Raw genomic sequence first — 24,951 nt, forward strand, 5'->3', positions numbered from 1 at the left:
TATATTAAAATCCATTATCATAAAAGGAAGGCTGGGTGATGATCATTATTAGCATGTGATAACAAACATTAATTTATATAAATCCATGTATTTTTGGCACCTAAAAAGCCTCATGAATTGCCACAGGACTCTATATGTTTACTAGGGATGTGGTGCCTGAGTGACTTCCCATGTCTACTTTAATGATTCCTATATCTGTTTGATAAGTGCAAAAATACCTGTTGATCCTTCCAGAAATCCTGAAAGGTGATAACTTTCTGTGGCCTGTGCTGAAGTTTAATCACTTACATTCTCATTTTTTCATCTAATTATGAGGACTACAGAACTTGTCTTTTCTATGTTATGAAGAAGAGGCAAGAACGAGATTATTGTATTCTATTTCTGGGATGACAACACAGCTTCGTCGCAGGTACAGTATGGAAAGTGAGTGTTGTCATCTTGGGACAGGATGTATGTTACTGGAAAAAAAAAAAAAAACGAACATAGCTACTACATCTAAGGATAGATAAGGTGCAATCTCTGCAATTTTTAATCTCTGTCTAAATATTCAATTCAGGGGGAGGCCATTGTGAGATGCTGGGAATACCACTAATAGAAAAAACTCAAATACTGCGGGAAACAACATCTGTTTTTTTTTTTTTTTAAAACAACCCGAAGTGCCCAAATAAAAATTATTTGTATATGAACCCTTGGAGATATGCATAATTTTTTCATGACCCATAACTTGACGGTCATCCAAGCACCATTCTGACACAGCAGGAACCATGGGAGATTCAGTATCTTCTAAATGTTTGGTAAAAGAGATTTATTGTATTTGCTGGTTGCCATAGGAGTGTTGGGAAACAGGACAAAACATGAAAAAACAAAGAGGGAAGCGCAAACCATAGTGCAATCAATCAGTTTATTCAAATATGTGTAAAAAATAAATGAATGCACTCGCATGCTCAATGAGCAAGCATGCTTTTAAAAACCAACAACAGAATTCAAGATGGCCTGGCCAGGGCTCTATCTCGTTCTGCAACAGGAAAGTCTTTCTCCCATCTGTGTGACTACTGCTAGTGCTGATGTGCTTAACAACCACTTAATAAAGTGGTTAATTGCGCTATGGTTTGCACTTTCCGTCTTTGTTTTTTCTTGTCTTGAAGTTATCCGCGCATCCTTGTCATGACCTAAGGGATGGCTACAGAGTCCTTAGCGCTACAGGGTGGACATTTACATTCAGTGTGGTTTATCTAGTGGAACACCTGATCTTGTCATTGGGACTAGTTTCCTTTGGTTTGGATGTTACGAAACAGAACCACACAATGATTCTTTGGTATTGACACATGGAGGGTTTTTGAGCAGACATTAAATATTTTATTTGAAAATGGCTTGAATAATGGACGAAATTATGAAATATTGGAGTGGATGCCTAAAAAATTGCAGCCTCACTGGCATCAAAAGGAAATCTGTGCTAATATTTAATGTAGCCGTGGTGTTTGGCACATCAAGAGATATTTTTTTGTAATTGGTTTCTTGTATATTAGGGCTGTTAGAGGAATCATGAGAATTAGAGGTCCCTGCATCATCTTTTGGTGAGGACATATACCCTCTACCATGTCTTACTCCATCACTGATAGGTCCACATTCTTCCTCCTTTCTCCACCCACAGATGCTGATATTCTCCTCCAGTGTTCTTTCAAGTTTGGTGTCCTACACGTATGCCATTGTGCAGCCACTGGTGATGTGCCACTTTACATGTGCTGGGAGTTACATCATTCCAGCACAGATGTTGGGAATGCTCTGAGATTATGCGCATGTGTCACAAACAGTGTACACTACAAAAAATTGTTATTCAAGTAAACCAATATTTTCACAGAAGAAGCCTATAAAGTCTCTACTAACCCAAAAAAATGTACCAGCTAACACATTTTTAATTTTTAACTTTAATTCTACTTCAAAGTAATTGTACACCCTAGTTTCTTTTTATAGAAATAACAAACATGTCATACTTACCTGTTCTGTGCAACAGATTGCACAGCAAAGCCCTGATCCTCCTCTTCGAGGGGCCCACGGCTCTCCTGGCTCCTCCTCTTCTTCTTGGTGAGCCACCAAAGAAAAACACTTCCTTTTGTGGCACACCTGTGGTCTCAATCCTGAACTGCAACATCTGGTCTGCATCTATTGGCACAGACAATGCGGCTTGGGCCCCCCCACTCCCTCATCACAGGATTTGATTGACAGCAGCAAGGGCCAGTGGCTTCTGCTGCTATCAATCTACCCTGGGAGGAAAGAAAGAGCACAGCGCTGGATTGAGAATGGGCTCAGGTAATTATAAGTGGGGGCTGGGGGGAGCTGAACACAGAAGTTTTTTCCTTAATGCATTCTATGAAAAAACTTCTACCTTTACAGCCACTTTAAGCAACAATAACATGAAAAAAAGTAAATCAAAAGAATACAATAACACACACACATCCTAATAAATACATGCACTATATAAGAAAAGGAAAAAGATAAAAAAAATAAATTCACATCAGCCATCAAAATCTAACAATATATAATACAGCATTTGCCAGACAACTGAATGTGATATGATGATAATAAAGGGTTAAAAAAGAACAAAAATAAAATTTAGTAAGGGTTTCCCATGATATCTGAATTGATAGGTAACAACAGTAATTTTGAAAATAAATAAAAATAAATTCCAAGCTAACAATCTGTATCATCATAAAGTGGCAATCAATGGGAAATATACTGATCTTGTCACGCATGCAGAACAGGATTGTCAGGATCCCAAGCATCCAACTGCAGACAAGGAAAGCTCTTGTGTCACACAGGCCTATGGTTGACACCTATTATTATTTATGGCTTTTTTTCTGCAATCCATTTGATTTTATTAAAATATAATTTATTATATAATGTATAATATGTTTTTTTTCTGCCTACAAATAAATATATTGTTTTTGCAATTTCTTTTAAATAAAAAGAATAACAAGCACATTGGAATCATATTTCATTTTTTTCACCCTTTTTTGAGTAATCCATGCAAAAGTGAAAAGGGTCACAAGAAGCAACTGCAATGAGGTAACTACAGTGGTGGAAGTTAAAGAAACACTGAAGTCATCTACAACAATTCCAAGGTCCCAGGTTCCTCTTATTACCAACTCTTCCTGTCAGTGTCCACAGCTATTCCCTAATCAGGATGTGCTCATCATGTGTTACCAGTGGCGTTCAAGGTAAGTAGGTAGTTTATAGATAAATAAATAAATCATGTGCTGCACTATCCACTTAATGATCTGCTGAACCTGCAGCAAAAACCTAAAAAACAAAATTGTTAATTAAAGTGATGTGCCTATAAAGCTAATCCAAGAATATAATAATAAGCGACCTAAGGTGTAGTTCAGCTTTCAATATCATAAAGCGTGAATATGATGTTGAAAGCTGAATGATGACTTTAATCGCTTACATATTATTATTATATTCTTAGATTAGATTTATAGGCACATCACAAAAAGTGATCCATAAAGTGCTCAAGTGCATATAAGTCCGTGATACTTTGACCACCCAGGATCAATTGTTAGTGTCCTTAATACATCAATAATAAACGTGACTTGATAGGTGACTGTGAATATAGCGATCTGCAGCAGTTATCACGTGCTCCCTACCCCAAAGTAATGGCCGCTCACCTCAGAGCGTGTGACCTCGCAATTAAGTTTGGTCAATACACGCTTTTGAATCATCAAAATGGATTCCAGGTCAGGTTGCAAGGTCCAAACACTGCTCAAAGATGTAGCCTCCTCACATATAAATATCAAAAAGAAATTCCGTAGTGTGATACCATTTTAAAAGATTTTATTTACTGCAAACAAAGCCCTATTATAGGGTACTCACATGGGTCAGGTGTGTTAGTGCACCTCTCTATAGCATGCCTTAATAGCGCCAAGCCGTGGATGAGATCGTGTGATCCTACTCCATAAGGTAGACTAGCTGTCTCCTGCAATGTCCAGTCCCCTCCCCTACGCATGTCGATACAAGAGAAATATCAAATCTTCATCAGCATCCCCCTGATGAAGATACGATATTTCTCTTGTATCGACACTTGAGCACTTTATGGATCACTTTTGTATCAATATTTATATTTTAGGAAATGTGTGTATATTCACGCTATATGATGCTGAAAGCTGAATGACGACTTTAGTCGCTTACATATTATTATTATATTCTTGGATTAGATTTATAGGCACATCACTTTCATTAACAATCATTAACCACCTCAATACAGGGCACTTACGCCCCCTTCCTGTGCAGACCAATTTTCAGCTTACAGCACTCTCACACTTTGAATGACAATGTCATGCAACAATGTACCCATATGAAATTTGTGTCCTTTTTTTCACACAAATAGAGCTTTATTTTTCATGGTATTTAATCACTAGTGGGTTTTTTATTTTTTTTTTCTATAAATAAAAAAAGACCATAAATTTTGTAGTAAATATGCCTTTTTCTTTGTTTCTGTCATAACATTTTGCAAATTAGTAATTTTTCTTCATAAATGTTGGTCAAAATGTATACTGCTACATATCTTTGGTAAAAATAATCCAAATTAGTGTATATTGTTTGGTCTTTGTGAAAGTTATAGAGTCTACAAACTATGGTGCCAATTACTGAAAATTCATCACATCTGGTCACACCTGATGTACTGAAGGCCTATCTCATTTCTTGAGACACTAATAAGTCAGGAAAGTACAAATACCCCCAAATGACCCCTTTTTAGAGAGTAGACATTCCAAGGTATTAAGTAAGTAGCATGGTGAGTTTTAAGTTATATATTTTTCCCACAAATCTTTGCAAAATGAAGATTTTTTTTTACAAAATTGTCATATTACCAGGTTATTTCTCTCACAGAGCATATGCATACAACAAATTACACCCCAAAATACATTCTGCTACTCTTCCTGAGTATGGCGATACCACATGTGTGAGACTTTTACACAGCCTTGCCACATACAAAGGCCAAACATTGAAGTAGCACCTTCAGGCATTCTTCGAGCATAAATTACACATCTCATTTCTCAACCACCTATTACACCTTGAAGGCCCTGGAGCACCAGGACAATGGAATTGCCAAAAAATGACCCCATTTTGGAAAGCAAACACCCCAACGTATAATCTATGAGGCATAATTAGTCTTTTTAACGGTTCATTTTTTTCCAGAAGTTTTTGGAAAATGTGGAAAAAAAATGAAAACACATATTTTTACACAAAGTTGTCAATTTATAAAATATTTCTAACACATAGCATGTATATAGCAAAAATTACACCCCAAAACACGTTCTGCTACTCATCCTGATTATGACGATACCACATGTGTGAGACTTTTACACAGCCCGGCCACATACAGAGTCCCAACACTGAAGTAGTACCTTCAGGCATTCTAGGAGCATAAATTACACATCTCATTTCATTCCTACCTATCACAATTTTGAAGGTCCTTAAGCACCAGGACAGTGGAATTACCCACAAAATGACCCCATTTTGGAAAGCAAACACCCCAACGTATATTCTATGAGGCATGGGCTGCAGATAGGTAACCGGGTACTCTGATGGGCTGCAGATAGGTACTCAGGTACTCTGATGTGCTGGAGACAGGTACTCGGGTAACTTGATGAGCTGCAGATAGGTACTCAGGTACTCTGATGGGCTGGTGACAGGTACTCGGGTACTCTGGTGGGCTGGTGACAGGTACTCGGGTACTCTTATGGGCTGGTGACAGGTATTTGGGTACTCTGATGGGCTGGTGACAGGTACTCGGTTACTCTGATAGGCTGGTGACAGGTACTTGGGTACTCTGATGGGCTGGTGACGGGTACTCGGGTACTCTGATAGGCTGGTGACAGGTACTTGAGTACTCTGATGGGCTGGTGACAGGTACTCAGGTACTCTGATGGGCTGGGGACAGGTATTTGGGTACTCTGATGGCCTGGTGACAGGTACTCGGGTACTCTGATGGGCTACAGATAGGTACTCGGGTACTCTGATGGGCTGGTGACTGGTACTCGGGTATTCTGATGTGTGGTGACAGTTACTCTAAAGGGCGGTGACAGGTACTCAGATGGGCTGTGACAGGTACTCAGATGGACTGTGACAGGTACTCAGGTACTCAGATGGGCTGTGACAGGTACTCAGATGGGCTGTGACAGGTACTCAGATGAGTTGTGACAGGTACTCAGATTGGCTGTGACAGGTGCTCAGGTACTTGGGTACTCAGATGGACTGTTACAGGTATTCAGGTACTCAGGTACTCAGATGAACTGTGACAGGTACTCAGGTACTCAGATGGACTGTGACAGGTACTCAGGTACTCAGATGAACTGTGACAGGTACTCAGGTACTCAGATGAACTGTGACAGATACTCAGATGGGCTGTGACAGGTACTCAGGTGGGCTGTGACAGGTGCTCAGGTACTCAGATGAACTGTGACAGGTACTCGGGTACTCAGATGGACTGTGACATGTACTCAGATGAACAGGTACTCAGATGGACAGTGACAGGTACTCAGATGGACTGTGACACGTACTCAGGTACTCAGGTGGACTGTGACAGGTAATCAGGTACTCAGATGGACTGTGACAGGTACACAGGTACTCAGTACTTATATGAACTGTGACGGGTACTCAGATGGACTGTGACAGGTACTCGGGTACTCAGATGAACTGTGACAGGTACTCGCGTACTCATATGGACTGTGACAGGTACTTTGATGGGTGGTGACAGATCCTCTTTGTTGGGGGGGGGGGGGGGGCAATCAGTGTGATTGGTGTACACTGTAAGCAGTAATGAGATGTTACCGCAATCTTCTTCTGAGGAGGAGAACCCGGTAACATCTCGTTACCGTTCTGTGTTTACATTTAGTGATTGGCTGTGAAAGGATCACTGCTGATCACGTGTAAACAGCTGATGGCCAATGGCTGTTTACCAGCGTCGGTGACAAGCAGTGTTCCCGGGAACACACTCCCACCGACGTGCACACGCAGCGCGTTCGCTCAATGCACCGTGCAAAGTGGAGAGGTACCATCTGGGATTGGCCATGACTTCATCACAGCCAATCATGTGGTAAACAGCCATGCCCAATGGCTGTTCCCCCCCCTCAGTGACAATCGGTGTCTCCGTGACATGCCGCCACTAACAGTACAGGGCTGCATGCACACGATCGCGCGCATGCCCTGTTTAAATGGACGGACATCTTATGACACCCACCCAGAATGAGAACCGCGCCACCCGGCCGTCATATGACGGTGGGCGGGTGGCAATCGGTTAAGGGGATAGCACAGCACATGATTTATTTATTTATCTGTGATTCTCACCCGTTAGTATGGGACGTGATTAGTGCTAGCAGCTGTCATTATACTAATATAAGACAGGAGAACTTTGATTTGGTAGCTCGCAAGACCTTTACTATATTTTTTGTCAAGTGGGTAGTTTATGTTATTAAATACAAAAATGATACTGTGCATGTGAAAAGATTATTGAGTGTGAAAAAAAAGCAGCACCACAAATGTAAGGTATTACCACAAAAAAACAAGAAACAAAATAAAGGTGTGTTGCGCTACAGTGATTGATCTGAAGGGTTGCATTAAATATGGTGACAGGTACTCTGATGGGCTGGTGACAGGTGCTCAGGTACTCTGATGGGCTGGTGACAGGTATTCGGGTACTCTGATGGGCTGGTGACAGGTATTTGGGTACTCTGATGGCCTGGTGACAGCTACTCGGGTACTCTGATAGGCAACAGATAGGTACTCGGGTACTCTGATGGGCTGGTGACTGGTACTCGGGTATTCTGATGTGTGGTGACAGTTACTCAGATGGGCGGTGACAGGTACTCAGATGGGCTGTGACAGGTACTCAGATGGACTGTGACAGGTACTCAGGTACTCAGATGGGCTGTGACAGGTACTCAGATGGGCTGTGACAGGTACTCAGATGAGTTGTAACAGGTACTCAGATTGGCTGTGACAGGTGCTCAGGTACTTGGGTACTCAGATGGACTGTTACAGGTATTCAGGTACTCAGGTACTCAGATGAACTGTGACAGATACTCAGGTACTCAGATGGACTGTGACAGGTACTCAGGTACTCAGATGAACTGTGACAGGTACTCAGATGAACTGTGACAGATACTCAGATGGGCTGTGACAGGTACTCAGGTGGGCTGTGACAGGTGCTCAGGTACTCAGATGAACTGTGACAGGTACTCGGGTACTCAGATGGACTGTGACATGTACTCAGATGAACAGGTACTCAGATGGACAGTGACAGGTACTCAGATGGACTGTGACACGTACTCAGGTGGACTGTGACAGGTAATCAGGTACTCAGATGGACTGTGACAAGTACACAGGTACTCAGTACTTATATGAACTGTGACGGGTACTCAGATGGACTGTGACAGGTACTCAGGTACTCAGATGAACTGTGACAGGTACTCGCGTACTCATATGGACTGTGACAGGTACTTTGATTGGTGGTGACAGATCCTCTTTGTTGGGGGGGGGCAATCAGTGTGATTGGTGTACACTGTAAGCAGTAATGAGATGTTACCGCAATCTTCTTCTGAGGAGGAGAACCCGGTAACATCTCGTTACCGTTCTGTGTTTACATTTAGTGATTGGCTGTGAAAGGATCACTGCCGATCACGTGTAAACAGCTGATGGCCAATGGCTGTTTACCAGCGTCGGTGACAAGCAGTGTTCCCGTGAACACACTCCCACCGACGTGCACACGCAGTGCGTTCGCTCAATGCACCGTGCAAAGTGGAGAGGTACCATCTGGGATTGGCCATGACTTCATCACAGCCAATCATGTGGTAAACAGCCATGCCCAATGGCTGTTCCCCCCCCCCCCCCCCGGTGACAATCGGTGTCTCCGTGACATGCCGCCACTAACAGTACAGGGCTGCATGCACACGATCGCGCGCATGTCCTGTTTAAATGGACGGACATCTTATGACACCCACCCAGAATGAGAGCCGCGCCACCCGGCCGTCATATGACGGTGGGCGGGCGGCAATCGGTTAAGGGGATAGCACAGCACATGATTTATTTATCTGTGATTCTCACCCGTTAGTATGGGACGTGATTAGTGCTAGCAGCTGTCATTATACTAATATAAGACAGGAGAACTTTGATTTGGTAGCTCGCAAGACCTTTACTATATTTTTTGTCAAGTAGGTAGTTTATGTTATTAAATACAAAAATGATACTGCGCATGTGAAAAGATTATTGAGTGTGAAAAAAAGCAGCACCACAAATGTAAGGTATTACCACAAAAAAACAAGAAACAAAATAAAGGTGTGTTGCGCTACAGTGATTGATCTGAAAAATCCTGGAAAAAAAATTATAAATAAAAAAACAGTCCAGAAAAATCAATCTCTCAAATGGACCATAATGGTCAAATGGCAAACTCCATTATTCAACTGTGGATAAGGTTACCCAATCCCTTCATCAAGTTTACTCGCCACCGCCACAATAGGTTGGATTCTTACCAGAGAGCCTGGACCCTTTATTACGAAGGGTCAAACAGGCTTGATGAATATGTCCCGGTAGGGATCATCAGCATAGAGATTAGCCCGACCGGTTTCGTCGATAAAAGGACTTCTTCCAGGGCATGAAGAAACTGGTCGGGCTGAGCTGTATGTTCCTGTTATCGTGCATTTTACATGTTTGGATGTTCTGTGGAGGCCGCCTTCCTTTTTTCACCATGCAATGCTGTTTTTACTATGGATACAAGTAAGTGCAATACTTTATATTTAATGCAACCCTTAAGAGTAGGAATGAGCTTTATGTTCGGGTCGAACATGAGTTCGACTCGAACATTGGCTGTTTGCCGATTAGGGAACAATTTGGTGTGTTCGCGGCAAATTCGAAAGCCGCAAAACACCCTTTAAAAGTCTATGGGAGAAATCAAAAGTGCAAATTTTAAAGGTTAATATGCAAGTTATTGTCATAAAAAGTGTTTGGGGACCTGGGTCCTGCCCCAGGGGACATGTATCAATGCAAAAAAAAGTTTTAAAAATGGCCGTTTTTCGGGAGCAGTGATTTTAATAATGCTTAAAGTGAAACAATAAAATTGAAATATTCCTTTAAATTTTGTACCTGGGGGGTTGTCTATAGTATGCCTGTAAAGTGGCGCATGTTTCCCGTGTTTAGAACAGTCCGAGAGCAAAATGACATTTCTAAAGGAAAAAAAGTCATTTAAAAGTACTCGCGGCTATTAATGAATTGTCGGTCCCGGCAATACACATAAAAGTCATTGAAAAAAAGGCATGGGATTCCCTCACAGTCCATTACCAGGCCCTTTGGGTATGGTATGAATATTAAGGGGAACCCCAAACCAAAATTAAAGAAAAAATTGCGTGGGGGTCCCCCCAAATTCCATACCAGACCCTTCAGGTCTGGTATGGATTTTAAGGGGAACCCTGTGCCAATTTAAAAAAAAAATGGCATAGGGGTCCCCCCAAATTCCATACCAGGCCCTTCAGGTCTGGTATGGATATTAAGGGGAACCCTGCACCAATTAAAAAAAAATGGAGTGGGGGTCCCCCCAAAAATCCATACCAGACCCTTATCCAAGCACGCAACCTGGCAGGCTGCAGGAAAAGAGGGTGGGATGAGAGAGCACACCCCCTCCTGAACCATACCAGGCCACATGCCCTCAACATGGGGAGGATGTGTTGTGGGGGTATGCGGGCGCAGGGCTTATCGGAATCTGGAGGCCCCCTTAAACAAGGGGACACCCAGATCCCGTAATGGGGTGCAGATGTACCCCTACCATTTCACAAATAAAGTGTCAAAAATGTTAAAAAAGACAATAGCTGGTTTTTGACAATTCCTTTATTAATGTCTTCTTCTTTCCATGCTTCTTCTTCCATCTTCTTCTGGTCTTCCTTCGGTTTTCTCCTTCTTCCTCCATCTTGTTCTTTCCCCGCTTCTTCCTCTATCTTCCTCTGCTTCTTCCTCCGGTCCTCTGCTTCTTCCACCGGTCTTCTCGATCTTCCCCGGCATACCGCCCGCATACCCCCACAACCACCGGGCAAGGGTTGTGGGGATGAGGCCCTTGTCCCCATCAACATGGGAACACAGTGCTTTGGGGGGCTACCCCAAAGCACCCTCACCATGTTGAGGGCATGTGGCCTGGTACGGTTCAGGAGGGGGGGCGCTCTCTCGTCCCCCCTCTTTTCCTGCGGCCTGCCAGGTTGTGTGCTCGGATAAGGGTCTGGTATGGATTTTGAGGGGGACCCCCACGCCATTTTTTTTTAATTTTGGCGTGGGGTTCCCCTTAATATCCATACCAGACCTGAAGGGCCTGGTTTGCAATTTGGGGTGACCCCCACGCAATTTTTTCTTTTTAATTTTGGTTCGGGGGGTTCCCCTTAATATTCATACCAGACCCAAAGGGCCTGGTAATAGACTGTGGGGGAATCCCATGCCGTTTTATTTAATAACTTTAATGTGTATTGCCGAGACCGACAATTCATTATAGCCGTGAGTACTTTTAAATTACTTTTTTCCTTTAGAAATGTCATTTTGCTCCTGGACTGTTCTAAACACGGGAAACGGGACATATTCATCAAGCCTGTTTGACCCTTCGTAATAAAGGGTCCAGGCTCTCTGGTAAGATTCCAACCTATTGTGGTGGCATCAGGGCCGATCCTAGGGTCACAGACGCCTGGGTGCAGAAATATTTCTGGCGCCCCCACATGGTCATCTTACTAACTCCTTCCCTTTACAATTTTTCTATGGCAATGACTCAAACACAGAGATGCTCCCCTAAGAATTCTTTGTAACCCTGGGATGCTCCCATGATCTTTTAACAATAAAGAAAATACAGGAAGAGAATACACTAATGGGACCTGGAGGGGAGTCTCTCTGATGCACACAGAGAGGGTCAGAGACTGCAGGCATAGTACAGGAGATAGTCAGTGACTTCAGACATAGTACAAGAGACTGTCATGGAGAGGGTAAGAGACTGCGGATATACTACAGGAGATGGTCAGAGACTGTGGACATGATACAAGAGAGGGTCAGAGACTGCAGACATACTACAGGAGATGGTCAGAGACTGCAGACATTCTACAGGAGAGAGTCATAGACAGCGGAAATACTACAGGAGATGGTCAGAGACTGCAGACATACTACAGGAGATGGTCAGAGATTGCAGACATACTACAGGAGAGGGTCAGAGACTGCGGACATGATACAGGAGAGGGTCAAAGACTGCGGTCATACTACAGGAGATGGTCAGAGACTGCAGGCATAGTACAGGAGACGGTCAGAGACTGCAGGCATAGTACAGGAGATGGTCAGAGACTGCAGTTCCTATGGATGGCAGTAGATAAAGGCCAACTCACCCTCTCACCTGACAGAGCGATACAGCAACAACGGTTCTTCTGATCAGGAGTCAGCTCAACCTGAATTGCCCATGGCAACTCCGCTGGGTAGCACTCAGATCTAGTTTCTGGCAATGACTCCATTCCTTTCTTCACCAGAAATGGCGATACGCTGTGTGGCTTTTCCCTCTGGTGCAGGGCAGTGGGGTTCTCTCTCTCTGATGGCATCCCCTCAGCACTGTCTTCTCCCTGGAGTCCTGGGTGCACTTCCCTGAAAGCTTTCCCAGGCTCCTGTCTCTCTCTCTCTCCCTCTCCCATTCAGCTGGGCATGCTGTGTGGGTTGCAGTTTCCGAGTTACAAAGGGGCCACCAGTCCTCGGAACTACATGTCTCACAATCCTCTTATCTGCTCCTTTTTTATTGTATTTCCTCCCTGGCCAATATGAAGGAGGGAGAAGAAACATAGAAACACTCACTAGTACAGCAGTGCGAGGAGGATAGGGAGGGGGGAAAGAAGAGCCCACGGCTGCTCTCTCTCCACACAGAGGCACGGCCGCTCTGATCTCCACCTGCTTTGCTCTCCTCCTCTGACAGGAAGAGGGAGGGGGGATGGGCAGGAAACACAGAGAGCCATCTTTCCATTGATAACAGCGGCGGTGGCACAGTCTCTGCTCCTTTTATCCTCTCCTGTCAGTTGCCGGCAGAGAGAGCAAGCGGGGATAGGGATCCACACCATCTGCTACATGCGCTAGGCAAATTAGGTGATTGCGAGGCCTAAGGCTACTGCTTAATTAGAGAGCCGCCTCTGACAACAGAAAAGGAGAGGGGGGGAGCACTCTGGAGCTCCGATGCCCTCACCTCTGCGGCACCTAATATCAATCACTGTAGTGCAACACACCTTTATTTAGTTCTTACCCTTCACTACTGAAACAAATGTTAATACATTTGTATTAATAAAATCTCCATAATTCAATTTTTTAATTACCAAATATGTCAAGACTCGGGGCCCTTTCACACTGATTCGTTGCAATATGAGCACACCGCAGGTGCAGCACAGTGTACCCGCAGGCATGGTGCCGGTTATCTGCACTTTCCCATAGAGTTCCATTTTGTCCCATGGTTTGGTGCACTTTTTGAAAGTGCACCAAAACTCCTGCATGCACCAAAACTTTATTGCTGTAACAACAAACCAGGATGTACGGAAAATATAAGCCATATTCTATAATATGTTACACGCCTAACTTGTTCTTCATGAAGATTGTTCTTTTATTGACGTAAGTGTAGCACCCGCCTAGATAGGTGCTTAGATTAGCTAAATTTAGTTCTGGCTCCCTGCATTCAGTGAAGCTGCTGTTTTGTCGTCAGGTAAATTTAGTGTTGTTCACTGTAATCAGTGAAGCTGTGTTGATTATTCTGGTCTGTTCAGTGTTTTACTTGCTGCAGGTTTGATTACTCTCTCTGCTTTCTGGAGTACTGTGGATCTCTCTAGAACATGGATGTGGAGTAAGGCAAATGGGCAGCATGAATATATATACAGCCCTGAGCAATCCCTGGGAGGATGACCCAGATGGCAGTTGGGAGTCTGTATAAATACTATGAGACACAGAGCATCCAGTTTTTTTCCTATGGGAGAGGAACATAGCCTAAGGGGGGCTGGTTTACCCCCTTAACCGGTTCACGACTGGCTCGCGTACATATACTGCGGCACAATGGCACCGCTACGAGAAACCTCGTATATATACGGGGTTCCTTTAAGAGCCGCCAGAGGCCGGGGGGGAACCGATGTGTGTGGCCGGTGGCCGCGATCGCTGCCAGCCATGCGTGATCGCGTGCACAAGCACCAGCATGGGGATTTGTGTGTCAGAGGAGAGGAGAAATTTCATTTGTTCCTAGTAAGTAGGAACAGCGAAATGTCTCCTCTCCTACTCAGTCCTACCCCCATACTGTTAGAACACACTTAGGGAACACACATTTAATGCCTTGATCACCCCCTAGTGTTAACCCCTTCCCTATCAGTGTCATTTACACAGTAATCAGTGCATTTTCATAGCACTGATCACTGTATAAATGTCAATGGTCCCAAAATGTGTTAAAAGTGTCTGATCTGTCCGCCGCAATGTTGCAATACTGCTAAAAATCGCAGATCACCGCCATTACTAGTAAAAAAAAATAATAATAAAAATGCCATAAAAGTTTCATAAATTTTTCCCATAGTTTGTAGACGCTATAACTTTTGCGCAAACCAATCAATATATGCTTATTGCGATTTTATTTACCAAAAATATGTAGAAGAATATATACTGGCCTTAAATGATGAAGAAATTACTTTTTTAAAAACATTTTTGAGGATATTTATTATAGCAAAAAGTAAAAAATAATGTTTTTTTTTTCAAAATTTTCGCTCTTTTTTGTGTATAGCGCAAAAAATAAAAAATGCAGAGGTGATCAAATAGCACCAAAAGAAAGCTCTGTTTGTGGGAAAAAAGGATTCAAACTTCGTTTGGGTACAGCATTGCATGACCGCGCAATTAGCAGTTAAAATGATGCAGTGCCAAATTGTAAAAAGTGCTCTGGTCAGGAAGGGGGTAAAACCTTCCGGAGCTGAAGTGGTTAAGCAACTCTGCCATGTGCTTGCTTGCTTTTGCAAGGACTTTTGCTTCCTTCTACAGAAGGAAGTTTACTGTTCTCATCTTGTACATAATTCTTTTTGGAGTATCCCACTCAATCCCCCTACCCTATCCAAGTTACCCTAAAAAACAAAACAAAAACAGAACCTCCCTGGATGGGTTTTTGAGCCGAAGAGTGACTGTGACAAAGTGCCTGGCCAAGGGGCAATTACTGGAAAAAAGAACCTGGGCACAGTTTCTAGCGGCTCCTTCAGGAGTAGTGCTACATAAGTTGCAAAACAGTACAACAATTCAGAATCACACAAGGTGCTTCATTAGGGCAGGTTCACACTGTTGAGCTGTGCTAACATGCATTACTGCAGAGCAAGAAAATGCAAATTTTGCATTTTGTTACAGTATATTGCAGTGCCCTTCTTTTTCAATACCACCCCAATGCACCTCAGCAACACACCTGCATTGTGGTGTGCTACGATACAGAAAATAATTCACCACAGAAGTGTAAACCTAGCTTTAGGCAATGTAACATGCCGCATGTCATGTTTTTCAAAATGTCCAAAAAACTTAAAATCCTCATGAACACAAAACTGTGCAGAATTAAAAAAAAAAAAAAAACGAAAATGTGCATGCAGAAACGCATCTGAAATGCATCCGGACTGACTTTCTGTGGTGTGAACTGGTCCGTGGTGCACAAACAAAACACAAGTATTTATAAATTACCACTCATCACAGTGCATAGGGCATTCCCTGTGTGGAGATGGTTTACTCAGAGCACAGGAGTTTCTTACCTGTGGACCAAAGAAGCCATAGGTCAAGCTTCCTTAATCTTTTATGATTACAGATCCCCAATTGGTGTCTCTATACCACCTTCATTAGACTCTCAAAATCTTCAACAGTCCTATTAGGTACCAGTGTGATGTCAAAGATATCAATAGCTTACAATACATGTAGGTAGTAAGGAACAAAACAGGTAAAAATATTTATCGTATTCATTTATATATAATAACCAAATTGTAGCAGATTTGTGCTGTTGTTTTTCTGCAATCAAAACATAATATTGTGGCACAATTACTGACAATGTTACTCAGTTGTCATCTGACACATCAAATTGATTTCTCCATGTTGGTTTTAGGCTTACAAATGCAGATAATCTCATTTTAATAAATTCAGTTATGCAGAGATCTAGTCCCATATCCCCATCTTTTGTTTTTTCATACCCAAGTGGTGTAGTTAAACCATTCTTTAACAACAAGAAATCATAGGATATAATATTATGGCAAGTCATAATTATACACATCTGGATTTCCCATGTTTCAATGGGAAATTCAGGTCTCTGTAACATGTATCATATATTTAAAAAGCAAAGGTTACAAGCCACATATTCTTGTTTTGCATGTTTGAAAACTGTATCGTGTATAAAATAATTAATTTTATTTACTGTACATTTTTTTAATTTCAGCCATTCGGCACAATTCACAAAGCTTATACTCTAAGTTAAGTACACTTATTTACAAAAAAGTGATGGTCTTTTTCAATTGACTCCAATGAGTGTTATGCCCCGTACACACGGTCGGATTTTCTGATGGAAAATGTGTGATAGGACCTTGTTGTCGGAAATTCCGACCGTGTGTAGGCTCCATCACACATTTTCCATCGGATTTTCCGACACACAAAGTTTGAGAGCAGGATATAAAATTTTCCAAAATCCGTTGTCAGAAATTCCGATCGTGTGTACACAAATCAGACGGACAAAGTGCCACGTATGCTCAGAATAAATAAAGAGATGAAAGCTATTGGCCACTGCCCCGTTTATAGTCCCGACATACGTGTTTTACGTCACCGCGTTTAGAACGATTGGATTTTCCGACAACTTTGTATGACCGTGTGTATGCAAGGCAAGTTTGAGCCAACATCCGTCGGAAAAAATCCTAGGATTTTGTTGTCGGAATGTCCGATCAATGTCCGACCGTGTGTACGGGGCATTACAGTTGCCTGGCTAAATTGGAGAGATTTATCCTTGTGTTAAAGCTTTGTCATTGGAGCCTACTGAGCTATGTGAACATTTTACATTGTTTTTATACATAATGTACATAATGTACAAGATTGTTTTTGTTCCTAGGATGATGCTTCTTGATGGGTGTTTAGTAGAAAAATGGAAAGAACAACTAAACAAAAGGTTCAAGGTAATTTATGTCCATTTGTGATTATACTTGTTTTTTTTCTAACAAGGCATAGTGATTAAAGAGACCCTGCCATGTTATAACATTTTAAGTCAAGCACATACTGTGCCTGTAAAGAAGAGGGAACTGATTTGTCTTTCCTACTGCCTACTTTGCCCATAGCTGCCCCATTGCAAAGAACTGGTGCTATGAAGTCCACTGGGGAGCCAAAATTTTGTGGAGTGTCAATCTCAATCTCAGGGGTCCCCTGCAACACCTGCTGTAGATTACATAGAGATATGATGTTAGAAGGAGAAATCAATAACCTGTGAGGAACCACAAAGATCGACACTACTGGGAGTATTAGTTTTCTACCTGACTTTGGAGGACTAGTTCTCTGTAAATGGGTGGCAAGAAAGAATGAATTTACAGTGCCTTGAAAAAGTATTCATACCCTTTTAAATTTTCCACATTTTGTTATGTTGCAACCAAAAATGTAAATGTATTTTATTGGGGTTTTGTGTGATAGACCAACACAAAGTGGCACATCATTGTGGAGTTAAAGGAAAATAATAAATGGTTTTCAACATTTTTTACAAATAAATATCTGAAAAGTGTGGTGTGCATTTGTTTTCAGCCCCCTGAGTCAATAATTTGTAGAACCACCTTTAGCTACAATTACATCAGCAAGCCTTTTTGGGTATGTCTCTACCAACTTTGCCCATCTAGATAGTGACATTTTTTTTTTTTTTTTTTTAATTTTTTTTATTGCATTTTCAAGACAAACAATACATATACAACTTAAAAACTAAAAAGAGAAACTGTGGTGCCTATATAAAGTATCCCACACATCACATGACAAGATATTATAATTTGTGTTATTTATCACATGATGAGTTAACCGATGGCTCGCTTCTTTTGTATCTATTTATAGGTCACTTGAGACTTCAGGCCCTCTCTCCAATCGTAGCCAATAAGTTCTCACCACTCCCCCCCCCGCCACCCCCATCATATTATTTGAAGACTCAACCAGCTGTTTCCACATCCTCTAACCATGTACGCCAGACTCTATCGTACTTCAGCGGGCACCCTCTATTGAAGTATGTGTCTTTATATAGAGGAAGGTTATTATTGACCAGACTTTTCCATTGTGTCAATGAAGGGGGAGTGGGCTTCTTCCATTGCATGGCAATGTTTTTCCGGGCATAGAATAGCAATAGCCCTACCAATGTGCGTTTTGCCATTGTTGGTACAAGTGTTTCAATTAACCCCAATAGACAGACTTCCATGGCATGTGGTAGTGTAGTTGATGCAACTCTATTTACCGTGTCGAGTACCTCACTCCAATATTGCTGAATTTTAGGGCAATGCCAGAAAATATGAGAGAAATCTCCTGGGGAGATTCCACATCTCCAGTACTCCGATGGACATGTAGGGTTCATTTTATGGAGTCTATGTGGAGTAAAGTACGCTCTATGCACTATTTTAAATTGGATCAGCCTATCCCGCATAGAAACTAAGGAGCGGAAAGGGAAATCCCAAACAGATAGTGACATTTTTGCCCATTCTTCTTTACAAAATAGCTCAAGCTCTGTCAGATTGGATAGAGAGCATTTGTGAACAGCAATTTTCAAGGCTTGCCACTGATTCTCATTTGGATTCAGGTCTGGCCATTCTAACAAATGAATTTTCTTTGATCAAAACCATTTTATTGTAGCTCTGGCTGCATGTTTAAGGTCATTGTCCTCCTGGAAGGTGAACCTCTGCCCCAGCCTCAAGTCTTTTGCAGACTCTATCAGGTTTTCTTCTAAGATTGCCCTGTATTTTGCTCCATCCATCTTCCCATAAACTCTGACCTGCTTCCCTGTTCCTGCTGAAGAAAAGCATCCCTACAACATGACGCTGCCATCACCATGTTTCATGGCGGGGATGGTGTGTTCAGGGTGATGTGCAGTGTTAGTTTTCCGACACACATAGTGTTTTGCTTTTACGCCAAAAAGTTCAATGTTGGTCTATTCTGCCCAGAGCACCTTCTTCCACATGTTTGCTGTGTCCCCCACATGGTTTCTTGCAAACTGCAGATGGGACTACTTATGACTTTCTTTCAACAAAGGCTTTCTTCTTGCCAGGGATCCATAAAGGCCAGATTTGTGCATGACAAATAGTTGTCCTGTGGACAGATTCTCCCACGTGATCTGTGGATCTCTGCAGCTCCTCCAGAGTAGGGATGAGCCGAACTCCCCCCAGTTCGGTTCGCATCCAGAACTTGCGAACAGGCAAAAAATTTGTTTGAACACACGAACACTGTTAAAGTCTATGGGACACAAAAACGAATAATCAAAAGTGCTTATTTTAAAGGCTTATATGCAAGTTATTGTCATAAAAAGTGTTTGGGGACCTGGGTCCTGCCCCAGGGGACATGTATCAATGCAAAAAAGAAGTTTTAAAAATGGACGTTTTTTTCGGGAGCAGTGATTTTAATAATGCTTAAAGTGAAACAATAAAAGTGTAATATTCCTTTAAATTTCATACCTGGGGGGGTGTCTATAGTATGCCTGTAAAGGGGCGCGTGTTTCCCATCTTTAGAACAGTCTGACAGCAAAATTACATTTCTAAAGGAAAAAAAGCCATGTAAAACTACTATCGCTAGCGCTGGCTATAATGAATTGTCGGTCCGGCAATACACATAAAGGTTCATTAATAAAAACACCATGGAATTTCCCCACAGGGGAACCCCGAACCAAAATTAAAAAAAAAAATTTGTGGGGGTCCCCCTAAATTCCATACCAGGCCCTTTCTGGTATGGATATTAAGGGGAACCCCGTGCCAAAATGTAAAAAAAATGGCGTGGGGGTCCCCCTCAAAATCCATACCAGACCCTGAAGGGTCTGGTATGGACTTTAAGGGGAACCCCACACCAAATTTTTTTTAAAAAATGGCATGGGGTCCCCCCAAAAATCCATACCATATCCTTATCTGAGCACGCAACCTGGCAGGCTGCAGGAAAAGAGGGGGGACGAGAGAGCGCCCCCCTCCTGAACCGTACCAGGCCACATGCCCTCAACATTGGGAGGGTGCTTTGGGGTAGCCTCATCCCCACAACCCTTGCCCAGTAGTTGTGGGGGTCTGCGGGTGGGGGGCTTATCAGAATCTGGAAGCCCCCTTTAACAAGGGACCCCCAGATCCCGGCCCCCCCGTGTGAATTGGCAATGGGGTACAAATGTACCCCTACCATTTAAAAAAAAAAGTGTCAAAAAGGTTAAAAAACACAAGAGACGGTTTTTGACAAGTCCTTTTTTAATTCCTTCTTTCTGCTTCTTCTTCCATCTTCTTTCTTCTGGCCTTCTTTCGGTGTTCTTCTTCTTCCTCCATCTTCTTCTTCTCCATCTTCTTCTTCTCCATCTTCTTCTTTCTCCACTCTTCTCGTCCCGCATCTTCCTCTGGCTTGTTCTCTGCTCCATCCACACGATCCGCCTCAGTGGGAGTCTTCTGTCGTGTGACGCGTCGGTTCTTCTGACACTTCTTATATAACGGAGGGCGGGGCCACCTGGTGACCCTGCCCTTCCTCTGACACACTGGGACATCCTTCAGCGGAGGAAGAAGAAGACGGAGAAGAAGAAGATAGAGGAAGAAGAAGAACACCGAAGGAAGACCAGAAGAAAGAAGATGGAAGAAGAAGAAGTTAATAAAGGACTTGTCAAAAACCGTCTCTTGTGTTTTTTTAACCTTTTTGACACTTTTTTGTGAAATGGTAGAGGTACATTTGTGGGGATGAGGCCCTTGTCCCCATCAACATGGGGATACCGTGCTTTGGGGGGCTACCCCAAAGCACCCTCCCCATGTTGAGGGCATGTGGCCTGGTACGGTTCAGGAGGGGGGGCGCTCTCTCATCCCCCCTCTTTTCCTGCGGTCTGCCAGGTTGCGTGCTTGGAAAAGGGTCTGGTATGGATTTTTGGGGGGGACCCCACGCCTTTTTTTTTTAAATTTTGGCGCGGGGTTCCCCTTAATAACCATATCAGATCTGAAGGGCTTGGTATGGAATTTAGGCGGACCCCCACGCATTTCTTTTTTAAATTTTGGTTCGGGGTTCCCCTGTGGAGAGACTCCATACCGTTTTTATCAATGAACTTTTATGTGTATTGCCGGACTGACAATTCATTATAGCCGACACTAGCGATAGTAGTTTTACATGACTTTTTTCCTTTAGAAATGTCATTTTGCTGTCAGACTGTTGTAAACACGGGAAACATGCGCCCCTTTACAGGCATACTATAGACACCCCCCAGGTACGAAATTTAAAGGAATATTACACTTTTATTGTTTCACTTTAAGCATTATTAAAATCACTGCTCCCGAAAAAACTGCGTTTTCAAAACTTTTATTTGCATTGATACATGTCCCCTGGGGCAGGACCCGGGACCCCAAACACTTTTTATGATAATACCATGCATATAAGCCTTTAAAATTAGCACTTTTGATTTCTTCCATAGACTTTTAAAGGGTGTTCTGCAGCTTTCGAATTTGCCGCGAACACCCCAAATTGTTTGCTGTTCGGCGAACGGGTGAACGGCCAATGTTCGAGTCGAACTCATGTTCGACCCAAACATAAAGCCCATCCCTACTCCAGAGTTAACATGGTCCTCTTGGCTGCTTCTCTGATGAATGCTCTCCTTACTTGGCCTGTCAGTTTAAGTGGATGGCCATGTCTTGGTAAGTTTGCAGTTGTGCCATACTCTTTCCATTTTCGGATGATGGATTGAACAGTGCTCCGTGAGATATTCAAAGCTTGGGATATTTTTTTATAACCTAACGCTGTTTTAAACTTCTCCACAGCTTTATCCCTGACCTGTCTGATGTGTTCCTTGGCCTTTATGATGCTGTTTGTTCACTACTGTTCTCTAACAAACTTCTAAGAGCTTCACAGAACAGCTGTATTTATACTGAAAATAAATTACACACAGGTGGACTCTATTTACTACTTAGGTGACTTCTGAAGGCAATTGATTCCACTAGATTTTAGTTAGGGGTATCAGAGTAAAGGAGGCTGAATACAAATGAAAAATTTTGAAAACCATTTATCATTTTCCTTCCACTTCACAATGATGTGTCACATTGTGTTGGTCTATCATATAAAATCCCAATAAAATACATTTCCGTTTTTGGTTATAACATGACAAAATGTGGAAAATTTCAAGGGCGATGAATACTTTTTCAAGGCAGTGTATGTGTTTGGATAAAAATAAGAAAATTATGGAATGGTAAAAATAATTTTAGTAGATTATTTAAATCACTAAATATTCCTACATAAATGTGTAAAAGATGTTTGCATATTCAAAGTGAATGAACTTCAATGCTAACATTACATAATTAATTGATGTAAACTATTTTTTACTTGTGTAAATGTGTGTGATCAGTTTAATGTAGGTAATCTCTAAGCTGCACCCTCTGAAAGCACCAGTCACAAATTACATTTGCAGCGGTCTCCAGTCCTTACCTATTTTTGTTATCTAGCACACGGTTTCCTTGCTTGAACTCCTCTATGTACACATTAACTTGTGTTTATTTTTTTTTGTTTGGCATGCTTGGCTCACTGGGCGCTTTAGTCCCTCGGCATTGCCATTCCCATCATGGCGCTGGGTCAGGCTTCAGCAGCGCACAGCAACTGACACAGGCGGTGTGCTCTCCTCTCGCCAGTTCCCAAGATGGCATCGGGCGCCTCAAATGACTACTGCGCATGCGCGCGCGTGACGTCAGGGCCGCCGCGACGGCAGCCTATTTAAAAAACTAAGATTTCTGTGTTTTAGCTCCAATGGAGGTAGAAGCTTTCTTACCACACCGGTTCTGCTCTTCACATCGCTGCCTTGCTACCCCAGCTTTATTTCTGACACTGGTAAGTCTTTATCACCATTTCTCCTTTCCAGCACTGCATATCTAGCCTTTGCACCTCTTGCTGAAAGACCTCTTCCTTTCAGGTACACTCTATCTCCCTCCATGGAGGCCGCTGCTCCAGCAGACCATCCATGAACTACAAGGTAAGGGGGCATACTTGGGTAAGTAGTGAAGAGGAGAAAAAGAGAGCCTTGCCACTAATGCTATCTCATCCTGGTAGCTCCGGCAGATCATCAAGGTCATTGCGCTCTCATCGTAAAGACCACGCTCCTTCAAGTCACTCACATTCCCGAAGAAGTCGGTCAAGAACTTCCTCCCATCGCCACAGAGATGCGGCTTCATCCCACCAGTCTCACGATGACCAACGTACCCATCCTGCGGCCAATTCCTGCTGGGTCTGCGGAGCATTAGCTCTGCCTAGTAAATTAGTCTGCCAAACCTGTTTGGACAAAGCAACCCGTGATAAAGAATCGGATGCAAGGGAGGCATCCAGCATAATAAGAGAGTCAGTGAAAGAAACCATTATGCAAGTGGCGGCTTCTGAACCAATCAGGCAACCTACAATGGCCTCAACTTCTTATATACCCCAAGAACAAGAGGATTCTCCAGAAGAAGACGAAATTCTAATGCCCACTTCATTTGATTTTGCACTCACAGATCCTTTTGCAAAATCTGTAAAAGAGGCAATCGGTTGGGAGGAGGAGAAGGACGCTCCACGCAAATTAAGGAAGTACTCTCCTAACCTGAAAAAGGATCCTGAAACTTTCCCTTTTATTGAAGAACTCGAGGAGTTAATAAAGGATGAATGGCAAAAACCAGATAAAAAATCTGGCCTAAACAACAGGATAGCCAAGCTCTACCCACTAAGGGAACCAATGGTAAACCCTTTAACCTCAGCTCCAGTGGTGGATTCTTCATTAATGCGCTTGTCGCGTCATGTAACTCTCCCGATTGAGGATGCCGTCACCTTCAGGGATGTAATGGATCGGAAAATAGATCTCAATCTTAAAAAAGCCTACTCAGCGGCAGGAGGAGCATGCAGACCAGCAATCACTCCGGCAGCGGTCGGCAGAGCGATCACCAGCTGGGCATCCAACATTGAAAAACTGTTGCTGGAAGCAGCGGACCAAGAAAAAAATCATATCCGCTATGCATGAACTCAGCCTAGCAGGAGACTTCGTGGCGGAAGCAGCAGTGGATATAATAAGATCCTCGGCGAGGGCAATGTTGGCCTCAGTAATGTCCAGGAGAGCGCTGTGGGTAAAACCCTGGGTCGCAGATGCGACTTCTAAATCAACTTAGTGTAGAATCCCCTACGACAGCACCAACTTGTTCGGTCCTAAGCTTGATACTGCAATCTCGAAGGTTACGGGAGGAAAATTGGGTCTCATTCCTTCTGATAGAAGACCCAAACAACAAAAAAAAATCTACCGTTTAGATGCCATTTGCCGGAAAGATACCGAGAGGCAAGATCTTACAGACCGGGGAAGGAATTCAAACGAAACTGGCAAAATCCCCAACCGTCCTTTGTGAGGGTGCAAAAACCTAAAACACCCAATTCAGGAGATCAACAGAGGGGCATAGGATTCTACTCTCCACTTTTTCTAGTAGCAAAGAAGACGGGAGATTGGAGGCCAGTGCTAGATTTGAAAAACCTAAACGAAAAGATTACAGTTGAATCCTTCAAAATGGAGAGCCTCCATCCCATACTGCTAGGAACAAAGGACTGGATGCTCTCGGTCGATTTGTCCGATGCCTATCTGCATATTCCGGTGCACCAAACCTTCATAAAATACCTACGCTTTGCAATAGGTCACCAGCACTTTCAGTTCCAGTGCATCCCGTTTGGGATATCTATGGCCCCCAGGACCTTCACAAAGGTCTTACTACCAGTGATAGCGCATCTGAGAGT

At 42.9% G+C, this 24,951-nt stretch overlaps 1 protein-coding gene across 2 annotated transcripts in view; it reads left to right on the forward strand.

Moving 5' to 3' along the window:
• The window catches only part of SFRP4 (secreted frizzled related protein 4), a 117,623-nt gene that overhangs the window by 61,871 nt on the left and 30,801 nt on the right, over window positions 1-24,951 (forward strand). For both annotated transcript variants that reach the window (XM_073630499.1, XM_073630498.1), the window contains 2 exons: window positions 3,017-3,215; window positions 17,111-17,174. In XM_073630499.1, the coding sequence (XP_073486600.1) occupies window positions 3,017-3,215; window positions 17,111-17,174 (263 nt within the window). The remainder of the gene's footprint in view (window positions 1-3,016; window positions 3,216-17,110; window positions 17,175-24,951) is intronic.

The sequence above is a fragment of the Aquarana catesbeiana genome, linkage group LG05 (assembly GCF_042186555.1).
Source record: "Aquarana catesbeiana isolate 2022-GZ linkage group LG05, ASM4218655v1, whole genome shotgun sequence".
NCBI classification, from domain to species: Eukaryota; Metazoa; Chordata; class Amphibia; order Anura; family Ranidae; genus Aquarana; species Aquarana catesbeiana.